At 46.2% G+C, this 20,526-nt stretch overlaps 1 protein-coding gene across 1 annotated transcript in view; it reads left to right on the top strand.

Moving 5' to 3' along the window:
* The window catches only part of LOC138793919 (uncharacterized), a 41,954-nt gene that overhangs the window by 8,795 nt on the left and 12,633 nt on the right, over nucleotides 1-20,526 (top strand). Inside the window, exons 4-7 of the mRNA XM_069972663.1 lie at nucleotides 778-959; nucleotides 2,319-2,442; nucleotides 4,761-4,878; nucleotides 6,654-6,890. Of these exons, the coding sequence (XP_069828764.1) occupies nucleotides 778-959; nucleotides 2,319-2,442; nucleotides 4,761-4,878; nucleotides 6,654-6,890 (661 nt within the window). The remainder of the gene's footprint in view (nucleotides 1-777; nucleotides 960-2,318; nucleotides 2,443-4,760; nucleotides 4,879-6,653; nucleotides 6,891-20,526) is intronic.

Genomic DNA, 20,526 nt, shown 5'->3' with positions numbered 1-20,526 from the left:
ATAAAAAAACGGCACTGAAACCCTTTGCATCAGCTCCAACAAGGTACTAAAAAAAATAAATAAAATAAAATAAAATTACTACTTAAACTGGTAGATTTGCTTTCAGTTTAGTTTTCGGCCTAGTGTCCAGACTGCAAGATTTCAGGGTTATTTTAAAATATAGATAATAAAAATAAAATTAAAAAATCTCCAAAAAATCAGTAATATTTTAAGGGGTATTCCAGCATTTCTTTCTTTTAAAGGACAACTTCGGTCAAATTTTTTTTAATATGTTATTACTTATGGAAAGTTAGACAAATTCCTTACGTACATTAATTATGGGAAATGCACATATAGGGCTATTTCCCTTAATTTAGTAGATCAGGGAGTGTTTAAATTCTCTCAAAAACTGTGACACTATATGTAGAAGTCTATGGACTGTATTGAAGTATATAGAAGAGTATGTAATGTAAAAACTACACTTTATTAATAGACTATGTGTATGGAATAATTTGGGGAGTAAGGGCACTTGCTCCCCAAATGGAGGGCACCAAGCAGGGAGGGAGAGAGGTGCAGGTGCATCTAACTACTTCCTCCCTCCCTGCTTGGTGCAGTGGGACAGAAAGACACTTCTACTACTCCCATCATCTGCTCATAGTATGAGCAGATGATAGGAGGAGTAGTAACAGGGAGATCCCTAGCACCAAGCCCCCCTCAGCAGACATAACCCCCCACCCACCCAACACCCGGTGGGTAGTTAAACTGTTATTTTATTTGTTGTTAATTTTTGGTTCATAGATAATGAAGAGCTGAGAGATGAGCTGAGACGGTTACAAGATACCAACACTTCTTCCATAGGCAGGCTGTATAAATTTGAGGAGAAAGTTGAAAACCTGGAGACTGAGCTTTCTGGGGAGAAAGAATTATGGAGAACTAAGTTCCAAGAGCTCCTCCAAGACCAGCAAACTCTGAAAGCGCAGGTAACATCAAGGAATATGATATAATACATTCACATGCTAGCAAAATTCTAAGGGCGATCTTTCCTTTTTATGCTTTCCTGCACTGAATGGGGTCATTCTCTTTACCACAAACTCTCTATTTGGTCTGTTCTTCATGCAGGTTGTATATCATTTATATTAATACCTTTGGCTAATTCTATTATCTGCTCTGCAGCTCTTTGTTATGCGACAATTCAGTCAGTATAATATCACTGTGTGATTACAGAGATTTTGGTGCCTTTTGACAGGAGAGCTGACCGTACAATGCGAGCACTCACACGATTATCTGCTACTGAATGTGGACGTGCAGTTGCTGTATACATGCCCAGTGAAGGGAGACACCTAGTGGCCATATGTATAACATTGATTTAAACATTGAAAAATAAAGTGAATATATTGCAAAACTACTTGCAATTACAACCCCTGTTGATTTCTTAAAAATCAAAGGTCATCAAGGGGCCGCCATGTACATAACCACTACAAATCCCCAGGAAGGAAGGCACAGGGCTGGATCGGCAGTAGGAGTGCTTACATTTGTACATGTCCATTAGATTATGTGGGAAAAAACAAGAAGACAACTCAGGAGGAGAATAGGTGACCACTTGGGTGACTTACAATGCAATGTTATATTATGGTCATATTACGGTCAAGGACAAGGAGAAGTTCACCACACCTGCCCCCATAATTATAGCCTTTGGATTGGATCAGTAACAATTTTCAGCACCATTTATTATCCAAACAATGCTGTCCTCCTGTTGCCCACCTCAGTGGAATCTTGTATTTATTTATTTTTTCATGTTAACCACCTATATTTGATTATATTGTGGTATATTGGGGTCTCCCGATGATGTCAATTGAGATAGGCGTGATAACTCCCAACTCCTTTGTTCTGGGAGAGAGAAACCGCAGCCAGAGCTTACCCCTCCCCGAAGAGAACTCAGGAACATTTAGCCGTGCCGAATGTTCCTCTGTATGGGGAGGACGGGCGCCAAATGGGAGAGATAATTGACAGCTGAATGAATGATTGTTCATGCCTGGCTGGTCACCGAGGATAGAGCGGAGCCATGCGCAGGAATGGGGCTGTGGTTCAAAAAAAGGACTATGGCAACCTTAAAATTAAACTAGTAAAAGAAAAAAAAAAGAGAAACAATATGGGAACAAGAACGAGAAAATGTAAAAAAAAAACCTGAAAAGTCTTTGTTCAGATGTTCTATTCCCCAGACCAGTACTGATTAATATTAGTATTTGTGGCTTGTTCCATAATAATTTCTTCATCGTTACTTCTTTGTTGTGTTATGAAACAATTTGTCTTCTTCAGTTCTATTTCCTTTTGTCCCACAGCAAGAGAAATACCTTCACCTTGGAGAGAGTAGATCTGATAGCTTAATGCCTCAGTGTATGGATTCTACTGATGGCTTTGTTGAATCAAATGCCAATATGAGAGATGGATTGCACAGACGACTTGGTAAGTGCGGCCGTGTTCCTTACAAGTTCTTGATCACACATTTTTCGGATGTGGTTCTCGGTTAGTTATTCTTGGACAGAGAGGCCAAAATACTATACAGATACACAGAGGGGTCTAACTGCTGTATATGGCCATAGAGGGGCCTAACTACTATATCAGGGTGCCGAGAGCACATATAATATTTTGAAGCACAGAGGGGCCTAACTACTATATGGAGACAGAGAAGCCTAATTACTATATGGAGAAACAGAGAGAACAAACTACTATATGGTGGCACACAGGGGTCTAATTACTGTATGAAGGGTAAAGAGGGGCTTAGCTACTATATGGAGACCAGAGGGGGCCCAACTACTATATAGAGACAGAGGGGGCCCAACTACTATATGGAGCACAGAGGGGACTAAACTGCTATATGAGGAAACAAGGAGGACCTAATAAAAGTTTAAATCACCCCCTTTCCCATTTTATAAATAAAACAAATATGAATAAGTAAACATATATATCGTAGCGTGCGCAATCGTCTGATCTATTAAAATTAATCAATAATGTTCCCTCACGGTGAACGATGTACACAAAAAGCGGTGAAAAAAAACCCAAGATTGATTATTTTTATTACATTTTATTTTTTTTTAAAATTATAAAAATGTATCAATAAGGTCTGATCTACACAAATCTGTTACTAATAAAAACTAGAGATTATGGTGCAAAAAATACAGCCCTCTAGGTTAAAAAAAATAAAATTGCTATAAAAGTAAAAAAAAGGGTAATTGTAATCACACGTATTTGTAAAAAAAAAATATTATGTCAGTTTTACCGTAAATTGCATTATGTAAACAGGGAACCCCCCCAAAATTTGCAGAATTGTATTTTTTTCCCCAATTTCACCCAATTGGGAGGGGCTTAGCTACTATATGGAGACAGAGGGGGCCCAACTACTATATGGGGTACAGAGGGGACCAAACTGCTATATGAGGAAACAAGGAGGATCTAACAACTATATGGGGGCACAGAGAGGCCTAACTACTATATGGAGAAACGGAGGGACCAAGCAACTATATGGGGGCACAGAGGGGTCTAACTAGTGTATGAAGGCAAAGTGGGGCCTAGCTACTATATGGAGACAGAGGGGGCCCAACTACTGTAAGGGGCACAGAGGGGACCAAACTGCTATATGAGGAAACAAGGAGGACCTAATAACTATAGAGGGGCCTAACTACTATATGGAGACAAAGGGCCAAATTACTATATAGAGAAACAGAGGGACCAAACTATTATATGGGGGCACAGAGGGGTCTAACTAGTGTATGAAGGCAAAGTGGGGCCTAGCTACTATATGGAGACATATGGGGCCCAACTACTATATGGGGCATAGAGCGGACCTATCTGCTATATGAGGAAACATACAGGACCTAATAACTATATTGGGGCACAGAGGGGCCTAACTACTATATGGAGACAAAGGGGCCCAATTACTATATAGAGAAACAGAGGGACCAAACTACTATATGGGGGCACAGAGGGGTCTAACTAGTGTATGAAGGCAAAGTGGGGCCTAGCTACTATATGGAGACATATGGGGCCCAACTACTATATGGGGCATAGAGGGGACCTATCTGCTATATGTGGAAACATACAGGACCTAACATTCTTGTGGTCTTTTATATTATTTGTTGCTTTGTTGTCCCACTAGCAAGGATGTATGCATATATGTGCTGTCAGTTTACCTTCTTTAAAAGGAATCCGTCTCCCTTAAAATGCTACCTAATCTATCGGCATCATGTTATAGAGCAGGATATACGGCTGAGCAGATTGATATACATCTTTATGGGAAAAGATTCAGTATAACTTGTTATCTATTTATTGAAATCTCTGATGCAATTGATTGATGTTTCCAGTCCATTGAGTGATACCGCCCACAGAATGATCAGGGATTCAAATAGACAAGTTACAAATTATACTAAATCTTTTCCCACAAAGATATATATCAATCTACTCCGCTCTTCCTGCTCTATAACATGATGGTGAGAGATTAGATAGCATTGTCTTGGTGACAGGTTCCCTTTAACTCCTTAAGGACCCATGATGTACCAGTAGGCCAGTGGGTCTGGCGGCGCTATGAAGTGAGCTTAGCAGCCAGGTCCTCCCTGTTAACGACGGCTGTCCTCCTGTCACTGTCCGATCGGAACATAAAAGGACATAAAGAGTGATAAAAAAAAATGTAAAAAGTTTAAAAAAAAAAATTCCATAGCCCCTCCCCCAATAAAAGTTTAAATCATCGCCTTTCCCATTTTCATATATTCATATATTTTTTAATACAGGGGAGCAGGCAAAATCAGCATATGGCAGCAGCTGGCCGTTCCTGAATGGATCTCCTTCTCCCAAATACTCAAATTCTCTCCCTCCTATGGAAAGTTCCGCTGTCTCCTATCTTGATGGGTAAATAAGTAGCTACTTGTCTGTTAAATGATATTTTTGTCATTTTTATGGCCAGGTTGAGTCTATAGGATAAGTTGATTTCCTGCTCGGCATGAGCATACAGTATGGGAACCAGATCTGATGAAGAGGGCTTCCTCGAAACGCCTAATCCACATTTGGTTTGGTAAGATTTTGGTAGAAGACTTGAAGTAAGGGCTAAGGGGCTACCAGGAGGGGGCCTGTCTATGTAGTGCAGAACTCTGTCGAGGAGACCCTTACAACTTTGGCGAGGTGGCAGATAAAAGAGAATAACCCATACTCACGGCAATGACAATCTGCCTAATGCTGGAGGATATTACAGAGTACCAGGTCCAGTAGTATGGGCCCCGGGTTTCTACAACCGGCAGGAGCTAATTCCTCGAGATTACCCTAGTAGATGTAGCAGTAGTCAGCGGGGCACATTGGCACAATAAGCAACTTCTCCAGCCACTCTAGTATAGTCCTTGATCAGCTAAAAAGACTGGTGTAAAAAACTGAAACAGAATAATGTCCCCTGCTCTGTCCCCCCATAGTAATGTCCCCTGCTCTGCCCCCATAGTAATGCACCCTGCCATGCCCCCATAGTAATGCCCCCTGTTCTGCCTCCATAGTAATGCCCCCTGCCATGCTCCCATAGTAATGCCCCCTGTTCTGCCCCCATAGTAATGCCCCCTGCCATGCCCCCATAGTAATGCCCCCTGTTCTGCCCCCATAGTAATGCCCCCTGCCATGCCCCCATAGTAATGCCCCCTGTTCTGCCCCCATAGTTATGCCCCCTGCCATGCCCCCATAGTAATGCCCCCTGTTCTGCCCCCATAGTAATGCCCCCTGCCATGCCCCCATAGTAATGCCCCTTGCTCTGCCCCATAGAAATGTCCCCTGCTCTGTGCCCATAGTAATGTCCCCTACCCCCATAGTAATGTCCCCTGTCCCCCATAGTAATGTCCCCTGCCCCCATAGAAATGCCCCCTGCTCATCCCCCATAGTAATGTCCCCTGCCCCAATAGTAATGTCCCCTACCCCCATAGTTATGTCCCCTGCCCCCCATAGAAATGTCCCCTGCTCTGTCCCCATAGTAATGCCCCATAGTAGATGCCACCCTGCCCCCTGCTCTCCCTCAACACCAAAAAAAATAAATAAATCATACTCACCTAATACGGCCGGTGGAGCGCTGCGGAGGGAGGCCCAGCCCAGGACGCCATACAGGGGGAGAGTGTCGTCCAGTGCGTGGGTTGATGCGGCGTGTGTCCAGTGGCTCACATGGGTTCCGGGACATAGCCATTAACTTATATGGCCATTAAAGGGGGTGTTCACAAAATTTTTATTTCTTTCAAATCAACTAGTGCCAGAGATTTTTTATTTGGTTTAATTAAAAAAATCTCCAGTCTTCCAGTATTTATCAGCTGCTGTATGTGCTGCAGGAAGTGGTGTATTCTCTCCAGTCTGACACAGTGCTCTCTGCTGCCACCTCTGTCCATGTCAGGAACTGTCCAGAGCAGTAGCAAATCCCCATAGAAAACCTCCCCTGGTCTCCAGACTAGAAGGGATACCACTTCCTGCACTTTCTATTGCACGTGTCACTTATCGGCAAATAACAAATGTTATTACATAACAGCGGCCGTTACTTTACGAACAGCGCCTTTTCTTATAAAATATCGGCCGTTATTTCCTGTTAAATGAAGGCCTTCCATTTTGCCGGTGTGTTAACATAGCCTCAGTCTGAATAGTTTGACAATTGCCAATTCTTTTAATTGCAGTACCAATGCCCAGAAGGCTTCTAAATGTTTCCGCGTCTTTGTCCCGCGCTCACCTCTTGATCTGAACATTGGGAGTAGAGTAAAAGTTCTTTTACCCTCCGGTAAAGTTGGCACTGGGATAGTTTATAAACTGGGACAGCCGCCTGGAAAAGATGAACTTCAAGTGGGTGTGGACGTGGAGTCTCAAGAGTCCTGGCAACATCTAAGCAATTTTAAAGCGCAATACACGTTTCACAGGTAAATTCGACCTTATCGTTAACCTGCATATCCGTGATACATGTCTCGGCACTACTACTGTAGGGAGGAATTAGCTGGATTACATAACAACAGCAAAAATATTCACTGATTTACTGTAGTTGTGTAAAATAAGCTCTAGTTTGTGAAAACGTGCAATATAGCAAACAGGGTAACAATATAAAAAAATTACTTTTAGACTATGTTCACATTTTGTAAGAGACCGGCCGTTCCGTGACCCGGCCAGGTCACGGAACGGCCAGTCTCAGAAAAGATCATCCCGGCCAGTACTGCAGTACTAGCTGGATGATCTTTAGAGTTCTGATGCAGGCGCATCCGTGCGCGTCCGCATCGGAACTCTCCACTGCACACAATGGAGCGTGCGGCCGGAGACTCACACTCCATTGTGTGAACTGACAGGGTTTTCTGCGGCCCATATTCATTGAATAGCGGACATGTCCGGCCAGGATTCCCTTAGCCTTCAGCACAACGTAAGTTCTGTACTAATCACGGCCGTTGCAACAACAGCCGTGATTACTGTGAAACTTACATTGTGTGAACATGGCCTAAAGCTGCATGGTGGCTCAGTGGTTAGCAGTTGGTAATATTTGGGTCTTGGGTTTAAATCAACAGTATTTGCATGGCATTTGTAGTTTCTTACTGTGTTTTGAGGACATACCCTGGGTACTTTTGTTTCCTTTCACAAGATGGCCATAATAGACACAAACACAGAACAGCCATAACAGTGATAGTCACCAAGGTTCCCCGAGTAGGCCGAGCAGATATCAACGGAGTACGCCGGCTTGACTTGCACTTTGCTCCAATGAAAAATTAAGAATCGTCCTGATTTGGTCAGGAAAATGTCACCCGTGACGGAGACTAGGTAACCCATATAGGCAGTTACCCCACCTTAGGACTTAGCACTGTAATCAAACACCAACACCTAAACCTTTAATGACGGCCCATACGGCTTTTCAAACCGCTACGAGTATGTAGTCACAGGGGCCTGCCAGGACCTTAGCTCATAGCGGATCTCGCTGCAAAACTCGCAGCGAGATTTCCGCTGCGAGTAGGTACGTGTGAAGGCACCCTAAAGAAGAACTTAAAGGCTGGGAAGGAAGAAAGAAGTAATATTCTCACCTCCCCTGCTCCAGAGCTGATGCCCTGGTTCCCCAGTCCCGGCTGCTTCTGGGTCTAAGGGACGATTATCGTTCAGATTATCGTTAAATCGTTCGAATCTAAACGATAATCGTTCGGTTGAAATGCAGTTAACGATTAACGACCGAACAAGAAATCGTTGATCGCTTTATAAGACCTGGACCTATTTTTATCGTTGCTCGTTCGCAAAACGTTCGCAAATCGTTCGCATTGAATAAGACGTCGTTCGGTCGTTTGCAGTGGATACGAACGCAATAGCAAAGAAATAGCGAAGAAAAAACGATCGCAAATACGATAATATTCCATGGAAATGAGTGAACGTTTTCAGGTCTTTCGCAATAGCAGTCGTTTGAGATCGTTAATCGTTAACAATTATGCAAACGATGGAATAGGGCCCTAAGTGGGGTCCCAGGTCCCCACTCAGACATAGAAACAGCATCACCAGGGAACCAGGGCATCAGCGCTGGAGCAGGGGAGGTGAGAACATGTTACTTCTTTCATCCTCCCCCTTCCCAGCATTCTGCCAAAAAAAACCCAGCCCGGAGTTCTCTTTTAAGGCTTTGTTTACACATAGCATTTAATTGGCTTTAATTAGCTCTATTTTGCTGCAAATCATGCAAGTGGCTCTAAATAGCTCTATTCTTGCAGCGATTCAGCCAAAATCATGGTAAAAAATAGCGCTATTTTAACGTGAATTGTGCTATTTGCGACAGTATAGCAATTATTAAGTGCTAATTAAACGCTATGTGTGAACATGGGGTGATTAGCAGAACTAAAGGTTCTGTCAAATATATCTCCCCAGCACCGGTCTGATGGCATCTGCACCACATTGGTTTTAAGGGTACATGCACACATACTTCCATCCATTGTGGATTTCATGCAACCAATTTTATTTATTCAAATAAATACCTGAAATCTATTTGCTATTGGTTACACCCTTCTCAAAAGTCTGTACTTATTGTAAGTAAAAGGTGATGTAGTAGTGATAATGTTTCGCCATGAGATGTCGCTGTTGTGAGTATGTGTGCTTAGTTTCTGCACAGCTGAAGTATGTAAAGGGTTATTGTTTGCTTATATGTCACATGGATCTGTGGACCAATGAGAGTATCTTCTTCTTCTGTCCTATCATCTCTTACTTTACTTCTTCTTTATGTACTCTTCGCCCAGTCACAACACACCTTACAGGGAGTTGTAGATAAGAAATCACGTGGGTAGAGGTAGTGTAAAGGTCTTTTGATGTTGGACATGGTAGGGGAAGGACGCAAGCTAGAACGCTCCCCACAGTGGTTCCTTTGGGCCCAGGCTCTCTGCCTTCGTATGAGGTCTTGGGTCATGAGACTCCATAGAGACAAGACGCACCTAACCGTTTCTCTTCAAGACACCTTATTCAGCACTATGCAGTGTTAAAACCCTTATAGGAGAGGACAAGTCAGACATCATCTCAACCCACGCCGTGGACTAGGAGAGTTACAGTGCAGGACAGTATCCATAAAGGCAGAAAGCTAGGAACTGAGCAAAGTTTCTAGAAGCTTATCAACTCTATCTTGCAGTGCGGTTTTCAGCAGGAAATCCTCAACAGTCTGCTCATCCCAGGTAACAGGGTCTGGGGCTTGTGTCACCCTTCAGGACGGGTCCACCGACACTGGTAGGGCAATAGATGGTTCATTCCGATGCACAGGCACAAGTGTTCTCTCTCAAGTATTCTTATATTTCTACCTCATCCTCCAACATTTCGGCAGAGCACAGTACTACTTGGGTTGGGGCTCTCATGACATCCTCCTCTCTGCTTCTCTGCTTCTTCTGTATACCTCTCAACACGCAACCCAGTCAGCATGACTGTACTACTCTCTAGGCTCTCAACACAGATCTGGATCCTGTATTATCAAGTGTAACATATTCGGTCAATGCAAAGCTGTATGTTCTGCTGCCCACAAGTACCTTCAGAGTAAACAGGATTTTATTTATGGTAAAGAGACTCTGTCATTCTTCGCCGCGCACCAACACAGTATACTCACACTCTTTGGGACATTTCTCCTTTCTGTTGGTGGCAGTGCCAACAGTACTGGTGGGTTATTATTTAACTCCGGACCACCATGCCTACAGCCCAAGGGACCCCGTAGCAGCCCAGCAGGTCACTGACCACAGGGGAACAAGGAGTAATCGGCCCTCTAAAATAAAAGCAGGTGTGCCACCATACCTGTGTGCCCAACTGGCACTGGCGTCATGACATAACACCCTGGGGTCCGGCTACATCTCAGCCAACCACCATAGAGCTAGCGTCACACTCCACCACCTAGCAAGTGACCCGCCGTTCCACCTCCATACTAGAGCGGGGATGGCTCACCACATTCGCAAAGATGATTTTTTTTATCGTAAACCTGAAATCGTTCACCATATTACACAGAATGATAGTCGTTCGTTTCTTCCATCTGATCCCAGCCAATGAAGGAACGATGTGGAATTACACTGAATTATTAGGGAAAGAATGTGGACTTACAGCGAACGGTTAACTTTGGTTTTGAATCAGCACCAAACAAACGATGAACGATTTCTTGTTGGTCGTTTGATCATTTCCTGCATTTACATAAAACAACTATTGTTGTTTAATTGTAATTGTGTATGTACAATTGTGTATGTAATTGTGTATAATTTGCACGCTAATTGTCCCATGTAATAGGGCCCTTAGCTTATAGGGTCTCTCTATTGCTCTGGTTGTGTTGCCTCCACACTGTCATGTTGAACCATTAGATAACCTGCAGAGGTCACTGTTACTTCTGTTATGTGATAGAATAACTACACAAAGAAACTCAGTCCAAGCTGGCCTCCTAGTGCAATGCTCCAAAAAATGGACTAAACATTTCATAAGTTCAAGGCCGGCTTAGTTCCCCCTGTTAATGACCAGGCATGTTTTTTGTTTGTTTGTTTGGCACGCCATTTTTGGGCTGGGTTCACAACTAGAGATGAGCGAACCGGGTTCGGGTTCGAGTCGATCCAAACCCGAACGTTCGGCATTTGATTAGCGGGGGCTGCTGAATTTGGATAAAGCTCTAAGGTTGTCTGGAAAACATGGATACAGCCAATGACTATATCCATGTTTTCCACATAGCCTTAGGGCTTTATCCAAGTTCAGCAGCCACCGCTAATCAAATGCCGAAAGTTGGTGTTCGGATCAACTCGAGCATGCTCCAGGTTCGCTCATCTCTATTCACAACACATTTACCTGGCATATTGTTTGCATGGTCAAAAAGGGCCATGTTTTCTGCAGTGTACTAGCAGTTTTATGGCCCAAATGTAGTCAATGTAGTCGGCATTTCCTACACATATAGAGACCTATAAGGGATTGTCCAGGCTTAGAAAGACATGGTCGCTTACTTTCAGAAACAGCACCACTCTTGTCTCTGTTTTTGGTGGGGTTTTGAAATCCGGTTCTATTTAAGTGAATGGAGCCTAATAACAAAACTCCGCCCAAACTGGAGACAAGAGTGGTGCTGTTTTTGAAAGAAAGCAGACATGTTTTTATAAGCCTGGAGAACCCCTTTATGATGTGAGTGAGTAGAGATTACATAACAATCAATTATTGTAAAAACTAGATCTTCCAGTGAACATAGCAAAACTTAATATAAACCCCTACGTCCGCTCAGAACATTAAGCTCCCCTTTATGGTAGCTGCAGTAAATTCTATGGCTGTATGTCAGGAAACAGTTAAAAGTGATTTATACAGGATCAGTAGAACACAAATGCTTTCTCTCAGAAACAGCGGCACTTATGTGCTATTGCAGCCCCTAGGGGGACAGTCTGGCTCCCAGGGGGTTAAATTAACCCACTGTCCTACAGTGGGCCAGACTGTGCTCCATGGGAAGGGCAATTTCTTCTCAGCCAATCATCAGACTCAGCGGGGTCCCACCTCAGCTGCTGATCGGCTGATTATTGGAAGAAGACCGGGAGGACAGCCGGAGGGTAAGTTTATCCTCTTAAGACAGAACAGTCAGGGGGTTAACTTAACCTGGGCCAGTCTTCTTATTTGCTCTCCCGCTAAGCGGAGCACTGTCTGGACCATAGAGAGTTAACTTAACCACCTGTGAACCGGGGTGTCACCTCTTGTCTCCCCCAATGGAGCACTTAACCCCCTTGGTGCCAGAGTGTCAGTTTTCGCCCCCCCCCCTTCTTCCCCACGCACACAACATATAACGACCTGGCACATAGAAAACTCAGTGTGCTGGATCTGGCGCCTTCCCCAGCATTGGTGGGGTCACTTGACCCCTTCTATTCTGCCCCGGGTACATTTGAGTCGGTGTTTGGGCCCGAACATGGACTTCTGCAGTGAAGTCCATGTTCAGGTCCAAACTCTGACCCCCCAAAATGTCAAAGCTACATAAAACACAATACACACCTAGACACAAAAACAGCATAAAAAACCAACAAAATAAACTCAAACTCATAAACAAAACAAAAAAAGCCATGCGACGCATTGACTTTTTTTTCTGACATTTTTGTGATACCAGAAAATCGCCACAAAAAACTATGTGTGACGGCATCCTTAGAGTAGATGGTTTTTACGTGCAATTTGCCATGGTACAGTTACGGCATTTGGGTTTTTTCCAGGTGTGAGCTACTGTATATATTCATGTACAAGCCATATGTCCCTCCAAAGTCATATTTTTCATAACTAAACAAGTAGAGTGATGTCAGAGCACATAAGGTGATGGCCAAAGTTATATAACAGTACAGGAGCAATATCACAGTGTTATCACGGCCCAGGTGACAGATAACTAAAGTATAGGGATAGTGCATAAAATAAGGTCACGAGACAGAATAACACAGTGACGTCAAAAAGTTATCCAAAAAGATTACTGCACACGATGATGTCACAGTACAGAGAATAACATTTATATAATGTTTAGAATAATAATCGGATTAGAACACATTCCAGCCTTAGGGTTATGTAATCATCACGACGCAGACTCTACGTGTTTTGTGTTGACATTGTCACCATGGAGACAGAGTAAATAGAACTTATGTGTGATGACTCTGCTTCCTATTTGCTCGTATTGCTGACGTCAGCTGTGGTCAGGCACTAGGAACCAACTTCACAAGTTTTATGCCTTCTGGCAGTCTCGAGCAGGACTATTAGATGAAGCTGTGCTCCTACTTCTAGCAGGCTTTTTGGAGATTCCGTCATATAGCTCAACACGTACAGCTGACCTCAGCGTTTTAATAAAGGAGCTACATGAATAAATGCTTGGTGGCCGCTTATATTAACTACTCTTTATAGATGTATTAGGCTATGTTCACATAACGTGAACACCCGGCCGTTCTGTGACCCCGGCTGGGTCACAGAACAGCCGGTCTCAGCCCGGATCATCCCGGCCGTTACTTAAGTACCGGCCGGATGATCTTTCCGGCCGCGGAGCTCTGATGCGGGTGCAGTTTTACGTAATGTGAACATAGGCTTAAAGGAGAAGTCCAGCCCTGTCAAAGATCTGAGAGGCAGCAGGGGCAGGGGAGAAAATACCAAGCAACCTTTGCTTACCTCTCCCCGTGCCGGTGATGAGCAGCGTGACCAGCCTCGGGACCCCTACCGAAACAAATTTTCCCCCTAGTTGTCACGACTCGGGAAAATGCCTGTCCTGGCTGATGAACTGGCCGCTCAGCCAATCAGTGACTGGAGTGGTGTCCTGTCCCAGTCACTGATTGGCTGAGCAGGCAGTCCATTACCGGGTTGTGACATTGGCTCTGATGGAGATCCCGGAGCCTAGTGGGGGTCCTGGAGAGGCATTTCAGAGCTGGAGAGGCACGGGGAGAGGGGAGTTGGTGTAGTTTTTATGTTACCCTTGCCCCTGCTGTTAGAAAACGAACTTGTAGAACCCGAACACTCTGCATTTGACTCCCGGTTGCTGGAGAAGTTGGAAGCCACCCAGGTTACAGCCTGTGGCGGTAACCATGTTTTCCAGGACTCCCTAGGGCTGCATCCAACTTTTCCAGCCACCAGGAGTCAAATGCCAAAGTGATCCAGTTCGGCCGTACCCCAATTTCTGACTATTCGTAATTAAATGTAAGGCGGACATAGTTGTATTTATTTCCAGTAAATAGAAACTTCTTGAACTTGGAACGCTGCCAAGGAAAGTAGAGCGTAGATGACAACTGAATTAGGTCACAACATGATTTTTTTTATGTGAGGTATTTTTATTTGAGGACAGTGACATTCTTAGCATGTACTGTAGAAGCAAGTTCTTACAATATGTTCTTTGTATCTATACAAGGTGGATATATTCCACTGGCCCATCAAAGGAAAACTAATGTAAAAAATGACAAAGCTCATACCATATACCACAATTTTTAGATTTACAATGTAACAATTGTTTCCTTCCTGTATTTTCTCCTGTCTACTATACATTGTACTGACTACCTGTGCATTCATGTATTGTTCAAGGCCCATATCACTAAGAGAGGAACAAGCAAAATTCTAAATGTGGACACCCATATGTTGCTGACAGTGGAGTGTATTATTATAGTCTGAACCTTCCACTTTTTTTGCTACCACCTCTGCCATGTGTTGGTCAACAATCATTTTATTTGCACTCTGACAGTCAGGTGTGGTTGCAGAAGTGAAGCTTTTGGTGAAGTTGACAGTTGTTATAATTAGAGATGAGCAAATCACTCAGAAATGTATTTTGTGAAGTTCGCAAATATTCATGCAAATTAGCAAATATTCACAAATTGCACACAAACAATTTTTTATTAAAACAGGCAAACTATAGTAGCTACAATAGTGGGACTATTACAGAGTAGCAATTTTTTCAACAGCTGTTGCTATGACATTGTCAACATTGGAAAATGGCAATTTGAAAAAAATGTCAGTCTGTCAATCATTCAATTTCCACCACGGACAGTAGTGGACGTTGGTAGATCAGCAGCGTAATATCAATGTTCTCCCAGGACAGCAGTGGACATTGGTAAATGAGGAGACAGTGAGGTATTAAGATGGACACTGTGTTCACTGACTTCCTATAATACACACCCAGCACCCAGTGACTTGGTATAATGCACACCCAGCACCCAGTGACTTGGTATAATATACACCCAGCACCCAGTGACTTCCTATAATGCACACACAGCACCCAGTGACTTCCTATAATGCACACCCAGCACCCAGTGACTTGGTATAATGCACACCCAGCACCCAGTGACTTGGTATAATATACACCCAGCACCCAGTGACTTCCTATAATGCACACACAGCATCCAGTGACTTCCTATAATGCATACCCAGCACCCAGTCACTTGGTAGACTACAAGGATGGGCCAAACAACCACTGAACCCTTTTACCCGGGGCATGGAATAAACACACGGACAACAGGCTCTTTCTTAATGGACGGTAGTCGGCCACAGCTATTTATTGTATTTTTTTAAAACTCTTTTAACTGTTGTATCTTTTAACCGTCTTCCACAACCACAAAACCATCAGAGGTGTTCCTCAAGGTATGCCAGCCACCAGAACCGGGGGGCAAGTCACGTTGAGTTCCCCTGGATATGACTACCGACCTCCATGGAGGGGCACGTGTATACCTACACGGAGCACCGACCCCACCCACTAAGAAAAGAGTCTGTTCCACCCCATCTTGCAGGCCGGAAAGGAATATATCGAGGCCTATGGCATTCAAATGGACCCCGTCATTGATCAGGAGGCTATGATTATCTCCTTCTAGCTGGCGATGCCTGATGACGACCCCCCCCCCCCCCCCCCGGGACCTGACAAATCGGGAAGTGCGAGCGTTGATCGTACGTCTGGCCAGTTCCACCGCTGAATATTCCCTGGCACCTTGCCACACCACCCGAGGGACTATTTCGGACCAAACTAAAACTAGCTCGGAAAAAAAGGCGGGCATGCGCGTGAGCAGATCATCCAGACGCAGGAAGCAGAGGTCATTACCACCTGCTTGAATGACCAGAACTATCGGGATGGAAGGAGAGGATCGGGCTATATCGATGCATTCAGAGAATACCTGGGGCCAGCGGAGACCACAAATCCCCCTCCAATGGACATCTGCCTCATGAAAACCTAACGAAAGGCCTCCTGGACGACACTCTGCCCGCTGGGCTGCCTGGAGTATGTAAGAATGGCCTAAGAACCATACCGCCGGCCGAAGGCTGCCTGAGAAGAAAAACGAATCAATCAACTAAATCAGGACAAATGTAACTTGTGTAACAAGAGGATTTCCAGCGACCTAAGCGCTGGACCGCGTCATTAGATAGGCCGGCCCTGGCCGCCTCCGTGGCGGCACCTATGCGGAAAGAGTGCGTGCCATAAAACCGTGGATCAACCCCAACCGCACTTAGCGCTCTGCGCATGATCGCTTGAAACTGGTAGCGAGTGACTGGGCCGCCATCTTTATGCAGAAAAAATACCGCGCCGGCTGGGCGCGCCTGAAAGTAAGTGGACAAGAGCTGTATCGGGCAAACAGGGCCTGAAACGGGAAGAATAGTGATCCAGGTGCCATGGCCAAAAATATCAGTTTTAGAGCGGCGTATCTTAAGCCGTACAATACCGGCCGAGAGGAGGACATCATCCGCTAGGAGCCCCCCCCGAACGAGTAACCGAAGGGGATACTAACTCCCCCACTCTGAGAGCCGCAAAAAAGGCAGTTGAAAAAAACCTGGCCTCGTCACTGGTAATGCGATCCCCGGGTAAGGCCAGCCACTCCTCCCACGCCTTCCCATGGTTCCTCCAGGTCATTGGGGACACAGATGCCTGAATCAAAGGCTGGAGCCGAGGGTCACAATGTCCAACAGGTGACGTGGACACTCCTGTCCTTGTTGGTGCGCTTCCGGGCACAAGAGTCTGAAGGCCTGCCAATTACAACGGGAAAGAGCATCAGCAGAAGTATTACTCACCCCGGGCACGTGCTTAGCCCGAAAACAGATGTTGTATTCCAGACAGCGCAGCACCAAATGCCGCAGAAGAGCTAACACTGGAAGAGAGGAAGAGGAAAGGTTGTTAATGCAGTGCACAACGCCCATGTTGTCGGACCTGAAGCATACCCTTTGATTGGCTAATTGCTGACCCCAAAGCTCGATAGCCGCAATGATTGGAAACATCTCAAGTAAAGTTAGGTTGCGACACAAACCCGACTCCTGCCATGACGTGGGCCACCTCTCCGCGCACCACTGCGGCCCAAAAATTGCTCCAAAACCGATTGAGCCGGCCGCATCAGTGTGCAGAGAGACCTCCCGATTGGAGACCTCCAAAGCCTGGAAGCATGTCCAACCATTATAACCGGCCAGGAAACACTTCCACACCTGGAGATCAGATTTTAGGGATTTAGTCAGTCTAATGTGGTGGGAAGGTCTGCAAACCCCCCGAGTAGCGAGGGACAATCGCCTAGCAAAAACTCTGCCCATGGGCATTATTCTACAAGCAAAAACTAACAAGCCCAGTAGCGATTGCATCTGTTGCAGTGTTACCTTCTTTACCCCACAAAAACCATCAACCAAACCTTGCAACTTCTGTAATTTGTCATCTGGAAGCCGGAAAACCATGGCATTTGAATCCAGCTCTATGCCTAAAAATGATAGGATAGTGGTGGGGCCCTCAGTTTTGTCCTCGGCTATGGGAACTCCGAATTTTTCCATGTAATAACGGAATGTGGAAAGCATAAATTGGCATGTGTTCTCTCCGCCGGGGGCTACGAAGAGAAAATCATCCAAGTAATGAATGATGGCGTTGCTGCCCGTTTCATAGCGCACTACCCATTCTAGGAAGGAGCTAAAAAGCTCGAAGTAATGGCATGAAATGGAGCAGCCCATGGGTAAGCAGGTGTCATAGTAATAAAGACCGTCTACCTGTAAACCCAGGAGGTGATAACATTCTGGGTGGACAGGCAAAAGGCGGAAAGCTGATTGAATGTCTGGGCACGTTCCCGGGCGTCTAACGGCCACTGCCGAAGGAGGAGGCAGCGGCCCCAGATCGAAAGGGAGAAGACTTTTGGGCCATCATTAGTCTAAGCCACACATCTGTGGCCTTCACACCCCAACCAATCTCCGGCTGCAGTGCCAGGCTGCGACGAAACTCCTCATCGTACTTCCACCAGGCACTGCCGCCGTACGACTTAAAGGCGTTATAAACAGAGTCTAAATAAATAAAGAGTTCGGAACATCTCTCTGGGTGCTTCTCCCCCATTACACAACCGAGCACCGAAAAGGCCTGTAACCAGTTGTTTATGGTCCTAGCGACCTTTGGCCTCCGCTCAAAAGCTTTATCTGAGTACGGCTTGCGTTCCCTATCTACCGTGGTTTGGTCTACAGTGACTAATGACCAGATATCCACATACTGGTTGTCCCAGATTTTTTGCTTCGTTTCTGCATCTACATGGGTACCTAACGGACTAATTCCGCAGAATAAAGCTTCTTTATGCACCCCCGCCTTAGGGGGGGGGGCTTTGCAGGCACCGCTGGTGCTGGTGCTTCTAATCTAGACAGCAGAGCCCTCAATGTTGGCAAAAGGTTGTGCTCATCAGACCCCTTACCCCAAGCTGTAGCATAGTTGAACTCACCGCTCACAGGATTTGGGGACATCATAGGGATCTCCTGAGAAGGGACTGGAATCTCCTGAGCTGGAACTGGAACAGGCTGAGATGGAGGACCCGCGCTGGCCAGACTGGCCCCGCGAAGCGACCGGTTTCTGGTCAGCGAGTTAGGCTCCGGCCTCTGTCTGCGATGTCGGGACTCTCTGTCTGAGCTAGAGTAGTTCTGTGAAGAGGACCGTGAAGAAGAAGGTGACCACCATCTTGAGGCTCTGGATCGCGTGCTGCGACTGGACCTCCTGGACTCCCTGGAGCGCCTGTGGGAGCAGCGGTGTCTTCTACCAGCGGATCTACGGCGACTACGCCTGTTAGAAACCCGGGTGGATGAAGTGGAAACAGAAAGATTACGTCTGTGCGAGCGTGATCTAGTGACCATGGTAGCTGCAGGATTATCAGGCTGCCGCTCCCTGGAGGAGGCCTGGTGTTGGAGAGGTGGAGAGGTGCTAGCAGGGGCAGCTGGGGTTAATTCCAAGGGCGCAGGAGCAGCTGCACTGGAGGCAATCTGCTCCGGGTTCACTGGTGTGGGCTGGACCTGAACTGGTTCCTGGCTGGTGACTAAACTGGCAGGCGCTGTGTCACTGGCCTTCTGTGAGGAAAGGCCAGAGGACTGCTGAGCTCCCATGCTGGTGGAGGGGGTGAGCTGGGCTGATAGTGGCTGCTGACCGCGTGTTAATGGAGGCTCGGCAAACAACGGGCCCTGGACGGATGCGGAAGTGACGTAACCGGAAGTGGGAGGAGCTACTGGGACTGCGCGAAGCGGCGCCTGTGACGCCCGAGTGCCGGAGGCCTCTAGAGTGATGTTGCAAGGGGAGGTGAGTGAAGCCGTCGCTGGGCCCGCCTGTGGGCGCCGCTGCCGGGACACCGGGGGACGAGAGGAGCGGGACGCACGGGAAGCACCCGGGGGCCGAGGGGGGCTGTGACTAAGTCTAGCTGGAGGGCGGGTACGTCTCGTGGGCCGCCGGCCGCCAGCATCTTTGGGGGCAGAAATAACAGCCTCTGCCTGTGAAACAGGCAGACGCTGCTCAGGGGTTGCTAAGCCTGCAACCAGGCGAAGTAGAAAACCACCATCACTCTGCATATGAGAACGCAGAGCAGAGATAAGGGACACTTCATCAGCCATACCTTGTCTAGGGAGGATGTGCACACTAGGAAAGGCAGCTGGAGAAAGAGGACCCCGGAAGGACTGCCCCCCATATATATAATGTACAGCTCCTCCCCTGAAGTGGGAGGGCAGCTATGACAGCCGAGCACAGCTTCCACTGCCCCTACCCCTCCTCTCTTACACAGACATTAACCCCTTGCAGTCCTGGTTACCTTAGCCAAAAGGGGGCAGATAACCCCAATAATGCGCACCCAGTGACTTCCTATAATGCACACCCAGCACCCAGTGACTTCCTATAATGTACACCCAGCACCCAGTGACTTCCTATAATGCACACCCAGCACCCAGTGACTTGGTATAATGCACACCCAGCACCCAGTGACTTGGTATAATGCACACCCAGCACCCAGTGACTTGGTATAATGCACACCCAGCACCCAGTGACTATACTGGACAATGGCTTCACTGCTCCCACAGAAAACCACCCACAATCCACCCTCATCTCCTCTCTGTCCCTATCTCTCTGTATTTCTCTCCCTCCTCTCTGTCCCTATCTCTCTGTATTTCTCTCCCTCCTCTCTGTCCCTATCTCTCTGTATTTCTCTCCTTTCTGTCCCTATCTCTCTGTATTTCTCTCCTCTCCTCTCTGTCCCTATCTCTCTGTATTTCTCTCCCTCCTCTCTGTCCCTATCTCTCTGTATTTCTCTCCTCTGTCCCTATCTCTCTGTATTTCTCTCCCTCCTCTCTGTCCCTATCTCTCTGTATTTCTTTCCTCTGTCCCTATCTCTCTGTATCTCC

Source organism: Dendropsophus ebraccatus, chromosome 5 (genome assembly GCF_027789765.1).
Source record: "Dendropsophus ebraccatus isolate aDenEbr1 chromosome 5, aDenEbr1.pat, whole genome shotgun sequence".
In the NCBI taxonomy this organism is placed as follows: Eukaryota; Metazoa; Chordata; class Amphibia; order Anura; family Hylidae; genus Dendropsophus; species Dendropsophus ebraccatus.
This window is presented reverse-complemented; position numbering and strand designations above follow the sequence as displayed.